The sequence below is a fragment of the Antedon bifida genome, chromosome 5, assembly GCF_963402885.1.
Source record: "Antedon bifida chromosome 5, ecAntBifi1.1, whole genome shotgun sequence".
NCBI classification, from domain to species: domain Eukaryota; kingdom Metazoa; phylum Echinodermata; class Crinoidea; order Comatulida; family Antedonidae; genus Antedon; species Antedon bifida.
The window spans coordinates 23,670,657-23,684,488 of NC_136230.1; the positions used below are offsets into that span (position 1 = coordinate 23,670,657).

Genomic DNA, 13,832 nt, shown 5'->3' on the forward strand with positions numbered 1-13,832 from the left:
GTAAATGTTAGTGGCTTATCTTATAATGATAAAATTAAAAAACTTTCCTTTTCTTTACGAACAAGATAATGCAACACTGATGTTGACTTCATCCATTAACGTTTATGTGCTCCTGCGAAAGCTCTCTAACGTTCTAAAAAATGAGGACGGTTACAAGCAGATATTCCAAACTTTTCAATTGGCATGATTCAAAGGCATCAAAATAAACAAATTACAACCTTATTCTGCACACGTCTATATAGCCTTTTATTTATTGATACAAAAGTGAATAAATACAATTTTAAAAAACATAATAGACTTGCCTAATGTTGATATGATATCGCATACTGTGGTATTTTTGTCACAGTCAGAAATATCAATTTCTTTGGTACAATTACTTTCATCCAGAAAACTTTTATATGTATCCTAAAAAAAAATGTGAAAGGTTATTTTAAATTTAAATTATACATTACATAGAGGCATATAAATGGATGTTATTGAGACTTCCAGTCAAAAGTGACAGCAAAAAAAAGCATTGTTTAACTATGTGTGATTTTATAAGGACATGGTTTAACATACAGCCTTCGGCAGTGATCTGGGGACTACACCTATATCCAGAGACTTTGTCTCGAAATAGTTTCCAGGTCACCTTGGGCTATATTTTGAACCAGGTTCCTTAATACCAGTCAATATTTTGTATAATACTACACTGAAACCAGATGAAATTAGATCATTATATGTACAGAAGGGTCTGGAGTGGAGGTTCACTTAAAACTAAACAAATGTAAAACACTAAACTTACATTGCCATGGCATAAACCACATCCACTATCTCTTTCATCGTCGTCAACATTAATGATAAGGTTACCATCTTTACTGAGTACTACCACCAAGCTGAAGTCAGTATACAAAATCTACAAAACAATGAAATTTATATATAAATACAGTAGATTTTTACAACCATCAGTAATCAGTAACCAACACCATGGATTAACTTCATAAAGCCCGTTTTTCACCAGGCGAATTTGTTTGGGCAAATGTTTTTGCAGACTTAAAACCATGTAACCTTTTCCATGCAAGAGCAAATAGCTGCCATTTTCATTTCCATGCTCTTCGATTCGCATGAGTGCTCATGAATGTTTCATATCGCATTTCCTAAGCTCTGATTGCTTATGCAATTTTTACTACAAAGAATATATCAACAGTTTATCTATAAGGTGATTGACAGCAGTCTAACCAGTATTAAAGTCTACTTACCAAGTTCACACCATCATTAATAATTTGTAAACCATCAACAGGAGATGCTGGAGTTGAATACGAGATATTGTTTATACTTAACTCCAAATTACGGCGGTAAAATGTTATCGTCTGAAAGGAAACAAAATTACCCAATATGAAACATGCATTTACCAATAAATTTAAACAATAAAAAAATCTTAAAAAATAAAATTAGACATATTAGACTGAACTGATTTGAGTAGCTTCCCAAACTCCTCGCTGTTTATATGAGAGCAGTAGATCTGTGCAAAGTGTTTGTGAGTGACCAATATATTAGAGTAACTATCAACTGTTTCACTTAAGCTCTGTCTACACTATAAAACTTTATGTGACAAAATGTGATGTGCCCATATATGGACATAATGATGTCATATCACTACCATATTTAGGCATATCACTACAATATCTGGGCATATCACTACCATGTTTGGGCACATCACACTGTTTTGGTCAAACTAGTTTGATAGTGTAGACAGAGCTTTAAAATGTATCAGGTGCTCTACATGTTGTTTTTCAGTTTCTTATTGTAAAATCAACCCTGTGTACAGTAGTGGAGCTGTAGCTTGGTAGATAACATGCTTCCTTTCAATCCTGACCTTAGTGTCAGACTTTATACTCCAATACCTAAACCTCAAATGTGACTTGTTATAAGAATGATAAATTAATAGAACTTTAAACTTGTATCCATCCTGTAAATAGTGAGTTTATATTGTGCATTTGTACCAGATACATATTTTTATTTAACATATTTATAGTAAATCTTCTATGTTAACTCACCATTTCAAACACCTCAATTATAACACTGGATAGATACACAGGCTCGTCATTATCTATTTCATTTACAGCAGTCACTTTGTAAGTGTTGTTTTGAGTAGAATTCCATGGACAATTAGTATCAAGCAATGTAACCGGACATGGACTTTGAAGAAGAAAGTCCATTCCATCAAATGATTTCACGGTTTGAATAGATTGGCCAAAAACGAGACATGCTGGACGCACTGTAGATAAAAACAAATTGTAAAATGATTGTGATTAATAATCAACGATAACAATAATGATGGAAATAAAATGTCAATGCCATCAACAAGCGTAATGTTATATATTATTTTTTATCATGAACATTAAGCCAGTCATTAAATGGTGTGCAACATGGCTCATGTGCAGTACACTCTTTGAAAAGAAATCGTCTCCTAGTATACTGCCTCATTAAACACAAGAAGAACCCCAACTGAAACAAGTCTAAGGATTTAATGGGTTATCCTTGGTGTACAAAACCAACAAAAATATTGCCATTGGTCAATTAAATCTAACTCTAAATCCCTCATAAAAATCCTAGTAAATTACAGGCCTGCACAAACAGTGAACATGTCAGGTCTAGGTAGTGGAACTTTAACATCAGTTACAAACCTGTTTCACACGTCTCTCCTGTCCAATAGAATCCACAATCACATTCAAACTCTGTACCATCATCAGAACATTCACCCCCATTCAAACAAGGGTTGCTCGCACAAGGGCTAGATGAATCTAAATGGATAGAAATAAAGAAAACATTTGTTAATGAAAATTTCCATATCCTCAAACAGAGTTATTGGTTTTGTAACTGTAATGCCTGAAATGCACTTGTCAATTGTATCATGCACTATTACAACCCCCAGGAGAGGTGCATCATTTTTATTGCCCTACTTCAGACATATACCAACCATGTCAACTGGAGCAGTTGTGTTTTACGAGCTCTCTAGGCATGAAATCTCTCTGCACAATCTACAGTTATAGTGCGGGAATTTTGATCGAGCCCGGCCAACACATATAGGCACAAGGGCACTCCATGGGCCTAGTACAAGCGTTTTTCAACTTTGCAATTTCAAAGCAACTAAACAAGTATTTTTATATCATGTTGTTTGTATAGCTGTCTGTATATTGATGATATTTTATATTTTATATGCTATTTAAAGCTGAAATTTTGTATGCATCTTAAACTGAAATTTTGTATGGATTTAACCGTATTGTGTTTTGCTTGATAATGTACCAACAGAGCTTGAATTTTATACAACCATTGGATTGATTTTGGATTTTCTGATTTTAATTTTTACGGTATTGAATTTTTACGGTATTGACTCATAGCCCGTAAGGAAGGTCACTTCGCTCTGTAAATTGGAAAATGGCGTCCATTGGATTTGTTATGTACTCTTTACTTTGCGCCCTTATCATTGGACATATGGGATTTAATCGTGGTTTATTTGGAACTAATAATGACATCTCATCTCCGGGAAACGATTTACATTAATCAACTTTACGGTGATCGTGTTCCTATGGGTGTAAGTAGAAAAACAAAGATCATAAGAACTACCGTTAAGTCAACCACCAATATCATGTTACTCATATTAGTGCTTAGTGGTGACATCGCAAGTAACACTGGTCCTAAGGACCCCTGTGGTTCATGCACTAAATGTGTGAGATCTAATTAACATGGTATACAATGTGTGATATTTGGTATCACACCAGATGTATTGAAATGGACAGTTTGACTTACGAAAAGCTTGCTAACGTCACTGATTCCTGGTATTGTTTTCAATGTATGTTGCCCCAATTCAATGATTCGTTTTTTTACTCTTCCAGTGCTGACAGTGAGCCTAGCGACAATTCTATCTTCAATACTACTACCGCCACCGATATACCCAGCCACTCACGGAAAAGGGGCAATTTACAATTCCTCTAACTGAATGCCAGGAGTAGTAAAACAGTTAATAGGCGTACAAATACCCATAACAAAAAGTCTAAGTAGATATAGCTTTATAGTTATTATAGCCTTATAGTCTATCCGGCTTAGTAGATATAGAGCTGTCACCTATTTATCACCTACTAATAGATAGATATTTGATTTTTGCCTCATTAGCATATTTCGCGATGGTATTAGTAGGTGACACCTACTAAATACAACTATTATTAGACTATCAATAATCTATCTAGAACTGACTCTTAATTAGCTATTATTTATCTATAAAAAATCTACTTATTAATTGGCTATTAGTATTAATCATCTATTAAAAATCTACATTATTTAGCTATTATTTGGCTATTAAAAATCTACATAAAACGGCTATTATTTATCTACTACAAATTTACATTATTTGGCTATTATTAGGCTATTAAAAATCTACTAAATAATTGGCTATTATTCAGCTACTAAAAATCTACATTATTTGGCTATTATTGGGCTATTAAAAATCTACATAAAAATGGCTATTATTTGTCTACTAAAAATCTACATTATTTGGATATTATTAGGCATTTAAAAATCTACTAAATAATTGGCTATTATTCAGCTACTAAAAATCTACATTATTTGGCTATTATTGGGCTATTAAAAATCTACTTAAAAATGACTATTATTTGTCTACTAAAAATCTACATTATTTGGCTATTTCTGGCGCAGATATGTAGACGACGTCCTGGCAATTGTACCAATTGGATTTGAAGAAGAACTCCTTCAACATTTAAACACCATTGACCAGACAGGCCAAATAAAATTCACCATGGAGAACATGCAAAACAACGCCATCCCTTTCCTCGATACTATGATCACTATCCAAGACAATGGTAACATCAAAACATCAGTGTACAGAAAATCGACACACACAGACCAATACCTGCACTTTCAATCAAACCACCCACTCGAACACAAACTTAGCGTAGTCAATACCCTAGTGGATAGATGTGAATCCATCGTATCAACAGAAGAAGGACAAAAACAAGAAATGAGTCATATAAAAGCAGCTTTATCAACATGCGGACTGGACTGGAGTTTTAAAAGAGTTAAGAATAAAAGGAAACATAGAAAAGCAAACAAAGACAAAGAAATAACAAGAGATAAGGAAAAATCCAGAGTCAACATTGGTCTACCATATGTCGAGGGAATGACTCAAAGGCTAATATAAGAAGAACATTGAAACAGCACAACATAAACACATATCACTCCAAAAGACAAGATAGATAAAGATCAACAGTGTGGTACAGTTTACCAAGTAGGTTGCCACAACTGCAAGAAGGTATACATAGGGGAAACGGGCAGAGCATTAAAAACAAGAATAATAGAACACAAAACAGACATGGAAAAAAATACTGTAGGGACAAGAACTAGGAGTGCTCGCCATTCACAATCTAAAATTCTACACAAATCAGCTATCACAGACCACGGCACCATAGAAAACCACATACCGGATTTGAAAATACAAAAATATTACTACTTAACACTACTTATCAAGAAAAATAAAAGAAGCCATTTGGATAAGAAAAACGAATATGAACATCAACAGAGACCAGGGAAGACATGAACTGAGCCACATCTACGATGACATAATAAAAAGGGACACCCGAGCATCCAAAGGGGAACACCAGCAGAAAGCTAAACATCAGACGAGAGATGGCGCAATTCACCGAACCATGGACAGTTTGACTTACGAAAACTTCCATAATGGGTCCCCTGCTATTCTTGTTATACATTAATGACTTGCCAGGCTCTGCCACGAATTGTACTGTTGCATTATTTGCAGATGATTACAAATCAATCAATAGCATTGATGATTGTCATTTACTTCAGATGGATATTAATGATATTATTAGATGGAGTAATACATGGGAAATGAAATTTTACCCTTCTAAATGTCCAATTTTATCCTTATCACGTTCTAAATGTCCCATTACATATGCTAATCACAGGAATGGTTGTATCTTTGACAGAACTCAAACTGTTAAGGATCTTAGTGTAGAAGTAGCATCCAACTTGTGTTGGGATGAACATATTGATAATATTGTTAAAAAATGCAATATGAAAATGGGTATGATAAAACGTGCAATAGACTATACTGCACCAATTATTAAATTAAGGTTGCGTTAACCCTGTATAAAGTTCTCATAAGGAGTGATCTTGAATATTGTAGTGGAACCTCTAAACAAAATTTACTTAAAGTGGAACGAATTCAACGGTGGGCCACTAAATTTATCCTTTACTATCCCGAATCTGATTACAAATAAAGACTTGACGAGCTTACTCTCCTAACACTTTCTTACAGAAGAGAAGTAGCTGATCTCAAGCTTTTTCACAAGTGCAAATATGGCCATTACGATATTCAAATTGATAATTATGTAAAATTTAATTCTTCTACCGAAGGTTGTCGAATTACAAGAACTGCATCTGATAAGTGTAAAAATGAATTTCATAAATTATCATATTTTCAAAGAATTATTCCCATTTGGAATCAGTTACAGTATCGAATCAGGTCTAACAATTCTCATTTACTTTTCAATAAGCCTGTTTGTAAATGTTACGGTGAAAAATTTAAACACAATTTTGACCCCAATAATACATGCACGTAGATATCACGTTGCCGATGTTCCCGTTGCAGGCATCAATAGTTCAGTAGGCATGTTTGTATCACATTCATATATAAAAGTATAATTTTTAACGTCATACCATATTTTATTTATTTTATTTCTCAAATTGTATTCAGTATAGTATTTAAAAGTAAGTAATTTACTTTAGCTATTTTCATATTTACCTTGTGCATTTATATATTCTATTTGTTACTGTTATGTGTATTTTAAGGGGGGATGTGGATAGAGGTGCTTGTCACCTGTTCATCCCTTTCTTTTCGCTGCCTTTATGTTATGTTATGTGCAGTGATAAAGTTTAATAAAAAAAAAAATTTTTAAATTGTACCAAATACATTTGAAAATATTTGAGGAAATGTGCAACCAGTTCTGAATCTGCCCCCCATCCTGACCTTAATATTTGTGTGTATTCAAAGCATGACAGATAAATTCATGGCGTACATGCATACGGGATATCTCAATATTTTGAAATATCATTGTAACAAAATGATTTCTTAGATCCAAAATAAAAAGACGAATGAAAATGAATGAAAATAAAATACTGTATATTATAATATAATATGAAGAATAAACTTCGACATTGACATTTGACTCACTTAAGAATGTAAAGGTCCAATACTCAGGATCATCAATGCCAACAAACGGCCGAAGCAGGTTTACTACTGCTCCTTCGTCCAAAAGAATATAAAAGCTTTCAGTAGTGAACGTTGATCCTGCCACTGAAAACTCTAAAGTATCTGAATCAAATGTTGCCATATCTGTATTAGACGTATCTATTGCCAAAAACTCTTCGTTCATTTCGTTATAAAAACGAATATATACGAATGAACCAGGTCTCTCAATCTAAAATAATAATAATTTCAATACTTCATTATTTTTGACAAATAATTAAACAATTTTAATTAAATTGGGCAAAGGTATATCAAAATAGGTTAACATTTGTTGTCATCGATTAGGAGTAGCACTTTAAAATAAATCAGAACATACAAATAATCCGGAAAATAAGTTGTAAAATGACAAGATGATGAGGAAGAGGCTTTTGTGATGAATATCAACTAATTGACATTGTCATTAGCGACAGACGTCTGCCAACATAAAACTTTATGTCTACAGTTTCGAGCATGCTTTATTCACCAGTCTAGCACAAAAAAGCTAGCTGTGTTTAGTGTGCAATAGAACTAAATAATTAATACCACATGATATATATTAACCAACTGAATGTCAAAGATACACTTTGGTCATTTATCAAATTTGTCTTGCATGGTGCTAAAAATGTATCATCTCAGAATATTTTTAGTCTTGATCGCAATGGTCTTAAATTGTGCAATCTAAATACTGGCTACAATTTCCTCAGGATTGAATTAACCAAGACCAATAGTTAATTTTACCGACCACTGCCTGCCCAGTAGAATCATGGTCTCCGTAATACTAAAAAGTAAAGTTTAAAAAGTCCAATCCGAACGTACGACATGCGAGGTAAACACACACACTGCCTTCACCATGCAAGTCGATCAAAGTTTTCAACGTCACGGTTAAATGTTGGTAAAACCGTATGGTAAAACTATAACTGCGTGAAATTATCCAAGTGCGAACAATGGTCAAAGTTACTGATGACCTTGGATAAAGTAACCTTTGTTTCTTTAAATACCGTGCAAACAAGGCTTAACATTAAAAACAAAACAAACCTGAGCATCAAACTGCACAGTAAAATTGTAGTATTCCTGACTATCTAGGAGAAGTTGTGATCCACTTGCAGGATTTAATGATGTTATTCCCAATGGTGAGACTGAAAAATATTTGGTTTTTGATAGAAAATTAGTTTCCTCATTATTAAATAATATACAAATAATGAATGTTTATGAGTTCAATGGTACAAATAATTGCATGAGACTAGAATAATCCTGAAATGACACATACCTCCAGTGAATATAGTTAAGCAACGTATTTCAGAGGTAAGTCTGTGAAATTGCAAAAGAACAATAACATATTTAAAGAATCACATAGAAATGAAAGCACTCAGAATCTGAGTGAAGTACTTGGCAAAATATATCAGAGAAAACTATATTCGGAGAGAAATGTATTTTGTAATGGTAATTTTGCCCTATGTTAAGAGAATAGAGAGGGCATGCTATTATATATTTCAGCTCATATTGAATATACAGGAAAGTCAGTTTTTAATATAATGAGCTTTTGTGATATCACAAATAAATTAAATTTCCTGAAAATCAATAGGTATGTACTGTAAGTACAGTATATACATATTAACACCAAAAAACTCCAGACGATAACTTAAAAAATTGTACATTGCATAATTCTATTAATTAAAAATTATCTATAACATAATCTTGTCAAAAGCTTCAATCAACTATATTATATAATGTAGGCAGACATTAATGCACTCAATGTGGTTGTATTATTTAAAATCCATAAGTTACCCATAGTCATCTTCTGCTGTAAAGCAAAAGATCTCTGCATCGGTACTTGAGGAAGTAGGTGTATATGTCACTGTTACAGAAGCAACTTGGCCGTCATCAGGATCAGCTATGAGATCGGATTTGAACAAGTTTGCTGGAGATGATGTATCTATCTCTACAATTCTGAAATACAAAAGAAAATTAATTGTATATTTTAGTTTTAAAACTGATTTTCTCAACGCAGCATTTAAATATCTCACATTTTTTGTTGATAGCCATACACATTACCAAGATGAATCTTTATCGCACGTTTATACTAATTTTAAGTTTTTATGCATTTTTTCAATATTTAATGGATCGATTATTGCAGTCTTTACAAGTATTTTAATAAAATATATAATAATATATTAGGATATTGTTTGAAGGTTTGCATTGCGAAATAAAATGTTGATATAAAGTTTGCGGTACACCACGTATATTAGTTCTGAAAAGAACTGTTGAGTTTCTCGACGTTTCGATCAATATGCTTTGATCGTCCTTGCATCCATGCATTCTCACTCCTGAGGACGATCAAAGCATATTGATTGAAACATCGAGAAACTCAACAGTTCTTTTCAGAACTAATATACGTGGTGTACCGCAAACTTTATATCAATATATTAGGAATTATAAAACTTTCATTGTTGAAATATTAAGTTATAAATTTTACTATATTGGATCTGTTTAGATCATAGCTGCTTTTAGTTGTGGCTCACCAATGTGTGCTCTAGAGGCGAGGTCGAGTATAAAGCCAGTGGCTTAACGGCTATGAGCGCTCACTGGCTAAACCCAGGGCCCCAGAGCACGAGCAGTCCAGTGCAACTCCCTTTGGAGTTCTAAACCAGGGGCCTTTGCCGACTGTGTTTTGCCACTGTATAAACCATACAATTTTGTTTTGAGTTTATTTTGAAGGAATAAAGCAGCATTTTAGTTGAAAATACAGTGATATAATAAAGGTTCTAAGCAGCTAGTGTGTCTGTACAAACATTTCAGTCTGGTCTACCATTTTGATAACAAAGGTAACATATTCTTCATTTGAAATACAGTTTTTTAAACCAAGGTACTTAATGGAATCATGACTAAATAAGAATGGTCTGATCATTAAAAACTATTTAGAAATTTGGAAAATGTTTAAGTTTTCTTCTAGAGCCAAAAAATGCACTTTGTGTTTTTTATGAGTGCATGGACAACTTAGTTTCATACCATAAATGAATGAATCAGAATCAGAAATAGAATTAAAATTTTATATTTATATTATTTCAATGTGTATAAAACACACTTACACAGCACCGGTGGCTGTACTTCTCGCAGTTATGGTCAAGTTTAAGGTGCCGTCGGAAGTAATGCCATATTCAGCTCCAGATTCTGGTGTTCCATCAACAAACGTTGGCTTAAGTTCACAGCTATCAACTGAACTTGATTTAAAAGGCCGAATTGTAAACTGCAGCGGAACTTTACTCAACGCAACATTGCTGCCTGGTTCAAAATCTTCAAGCATCAGTGTCACAGCAAATTCACGGTCGACAGCGGATGGTGGTGTCATTGTCAGGACACAATCCTGTTTCACAAAAATAGAATTGTAAATGTATAACATTCAATTTATTTCCACATACACCACCATATACATATACGTGTCCGTGGAGGATGCATTTTTTAAGTTCTGTGCTAGTGCTACCCAGAGCACAGATCTTTAAGCTAATATGCACCCTTGAACAAATAATATTACATTGACAATAAAAAAAGCAATAAATAAAAAAAACTTTTATATAATTAAGTTTGATAATAAAAGCAGTATACAAATTCACAAATTCAATCCCTGATAGATCCCATTCAAACACTTTTTCTTTTTTTTTACTATAAAATAAGCTTTACCCTATATGTCGCTATGGATGATAAATACAAGTAATAAATAAATGTTTGACTGACAGTGACCTTCTAACTCTAAACAACAAAGATGTTTAGAGTCAGTACCTATTACATTGAGTTCCTGATGAGTTCCAGAGTTTGAGACACCCTGGTGTTTTGAACTTTAGAGTTGATTGTTTTTAATTCGCATCAAACAAAATACCGGTATTGGTGCCACGTTGTGTACAAACTCCGGACTTTGGCTAGGTGATATGGAAAGAGTATAATATAAGTACTGTATACTCACAGAAGATATTGTGGCGTCTGTAAGGCTACTACAAACACCTCCACATTCTTCCACTCCAGTAGCCCTTCTACACTGCACATTATCACCATTAGCATCATAATCTGTAATTATTAATTAGTTTAAATATTGCAACTACCAATTAAAATAATAATAAATTAAATTCAATAAAATGCATAATACTTTTAATTAGTTAGTTTAACCCTTTATTTCGTCTATATAATTATAAGTGAATTCATTATTTTTTTTCCATTTTTTCTTTTTCCCTGTGGAAGTGATGACTTTTTACTGATGAATATTTAAACTGTTATTCGTCCTGTTTTAGAATGTGCAGCTCATGTTTGAGGAACTTGTATTTAGTGAAAGTTTTTGATAAGAGTTTTTATGATGTTTTTAATGTTTTTGGCACAAATAGTAGTAGTATTTTTGTGTATTTTATAAAACTTCAATTTCGATATTCATGTTTGGAACTGAATGAATGAAAGATTGCAATAAATTCTCATTGTATCATAACGTAAAAATATTATAAATATGAGAAAGCAACAATGACAGCAACAATGCCATACATGTAATTTCATAAACACCTTTTGCTTAATTTTTTAAAGCATACAGTTTAAGGAATCGCTGACTCACTGAGTTATATTGGTCTAGGTCATTCTTGTTTTTTCTGACCTGTTCTTGTTTTAATAAATAAATAAAATGATATGAAATACTTACATGGAATTTGGATTTCACTCTCACAGCCCTCTCTAAGTTTTACTAATGCAATCATTGCGGTCTTAGGTGAGGAGTTGATAGTATTGTTTGCATTTACCGACAAATCTATGGTAAATACGGCACTAGCAAACCTGTCGCTGGAACCAATTTCCGGTGGCCAAGCAGCACTGATTTCCACCCTAAAAACAATTTATGATGCATGCATTAATTACTTTAAAGCCTCTTTTCCATTAGCAAATATATTCGCACGAAACCAACTTTCCTGAGTTATGATTGGTTGGGCATTTTCCAAGTCACAAAAAGTAGACGGAGGAGAGTTGTTAAATCATCTACAGTGGGCAAACAGGAACAGAACAGGACAGTGGAAAACTGGCTTTAAGCCAATGATAGTAAGTATATATAAATAATTAATGTGTGTTAGTGGAGGAATTGAGAAAATATTTTCATTCCTTGAATGATGACATTTTATGATATTCATTCAACACCTACTATTCTAAAGTATTATTTTATACAATTGTTTTGTTGTTTCTTAAATAGATTGTTAAAGACTAGGACCATTAAAATATCTCGAGGATATTTATTGAAAAATAAGAAATTATTATGATTACTCCCTTAAATTTGGAATTCTTTGCAATGGTTGTTTGTCAGAGAAAGTGTATACTGTTTTTGTTATGCTTTGTGATAAGAACAAAATGTAAACTTACTGTATTTTTGCACTTGTCAATATAAATTGAATGTATATAATGTTTTACATATTGTTGATTTGGAAATCAATGTTTCAGTGTTGAAAGTTTAAAGAGAGAATAAAATAAACACATGAAATAAAGTCTGCTTACCCGTAAGTAAAAACGTCATTGATAGGAAAGGACTGAATCACAGAGCCTTGACCAGACATCCAATCATTTTCTATGTTAACATCGGTACACACTTGATTAGTTCTTCCAAGATCGACAGGACATGTTTCTTCACCAATACAAGTTATAGATCTTCCTGTTATTAACGTACCTGCCTCAATTACTGCATTAGTACAGAGACCTCCCTCATTTGATTCTCTAGACCAACCCATTCTGTACTGGACCTCTACCTATAGAAAAAAAAAATAGCAAAGTACAATATTAAATTCACATCCTCAATAAACACACTGCCAATTGCTTTGTTCTGTATCTTCATGCCCCATCTTTGTGGATGATATAAATTCTTGATTTAATTATTATCGTTTTTGTATTATTATTATTATTATCTTTATAATTATTTTTTATTATTTTAAATAGTAAATTTTTTTAGTTTATATGCATGTGTATGTCAATTTACATGTCATTTATCTATTTTTTATTCTTTTTAGTTATAATTGTACCTGGGGTCTTTCTCGAGACAAGACACCAAATGATGGTTTATTACCATGTTCTTTTAAATACACACCTATGTCATACTGTACAATAATATGCCATTATTGAATAAATAAATATTTTAGAACTGATTTATTTATATTTCATATAAAATATAATATTAATGATTTAATTTTAATACTTTTTTTTTCTGTTTTGATTTGATTTATTTCGAAATATCCATATATACAGTATATAAATATACAATACAATTTGATAAAACAAGAGACGGCAAAAAACAAAATAAACTTTTCTCTAATTATAACATGAAAAATACATAAAATTATGAATTACCCGACGCATCCATTAAAATACATTGTTGTTATAACCTAAATAGGTATGGTATTAGACTTTGTCCACCACGTAATGTGCGATGTTGTTATAGAAATTCTTTAGAGCCAAACTCTATTCATATTTTTATGTCTCTATAGAATGTAATTTGTAACTATACGTTTTTAACCTTTTAAATGATTTTTAATGTTTA

The 13,832-nt window shown here is 32.5% G+C and overlaps 1 protein-coding gene across 1 annotated transcript in view; it reads right to left on the minus strand.

The window, feature by feature from the left end:
• LOC144843437 (IgGFc-binding protein-like) overlaps positions 1–13,832 on the minus strand; it is a 108,935-nt gene that overhangs the window by 90,236 nt on the left and 4,867 nt on the right. The window contains exons 2-14 of the mRNA XM_078700222.1: positions 12,800–13,047; positions 11,964–12,142; positions 11,250–11,350; positions 10,381–10,655; positions 9,080–9,241; positions 8,562–8,602; positions 8,330–8,430; positions 7,241–7,487; positions 2,664–2,780; positions 2,034–2,254; positions 1,236–1,346; positions 782–892; positions 303–405 (exon numbers count right to left, since the gene is read on the minus strand). Of these exons, the coding sequence (XP_078556348.1) occupies positions 303–405; positions 782–892; positions 1,236–1,346; positions 2,034–2,254; positions 2,664–2,780; positions 7,241–7,487; positions 8,330–8,430; positions 8,562–8,602; positions 9,080–9,241; positions 10,381–10,655; positions 11,250–11,350; positions 11,964–12,142; positions 12,800–13,047 (2,017 nt within the window). The remainder of the gene's footprint in view (positions 1–302; positions 406–781; positions 893–1,235; positions 1,347–2,033; positions 2,255–2,663; positions 2,781–7,240; positions 7,488–8,329; positions 8,431–8,561; positions 8,603–9,079; positions 9,242–10,380; positions 10,656–11,249; positions 11,351–11,963; positions 12,143–12,799; positions 13,048–13,832) is intronic.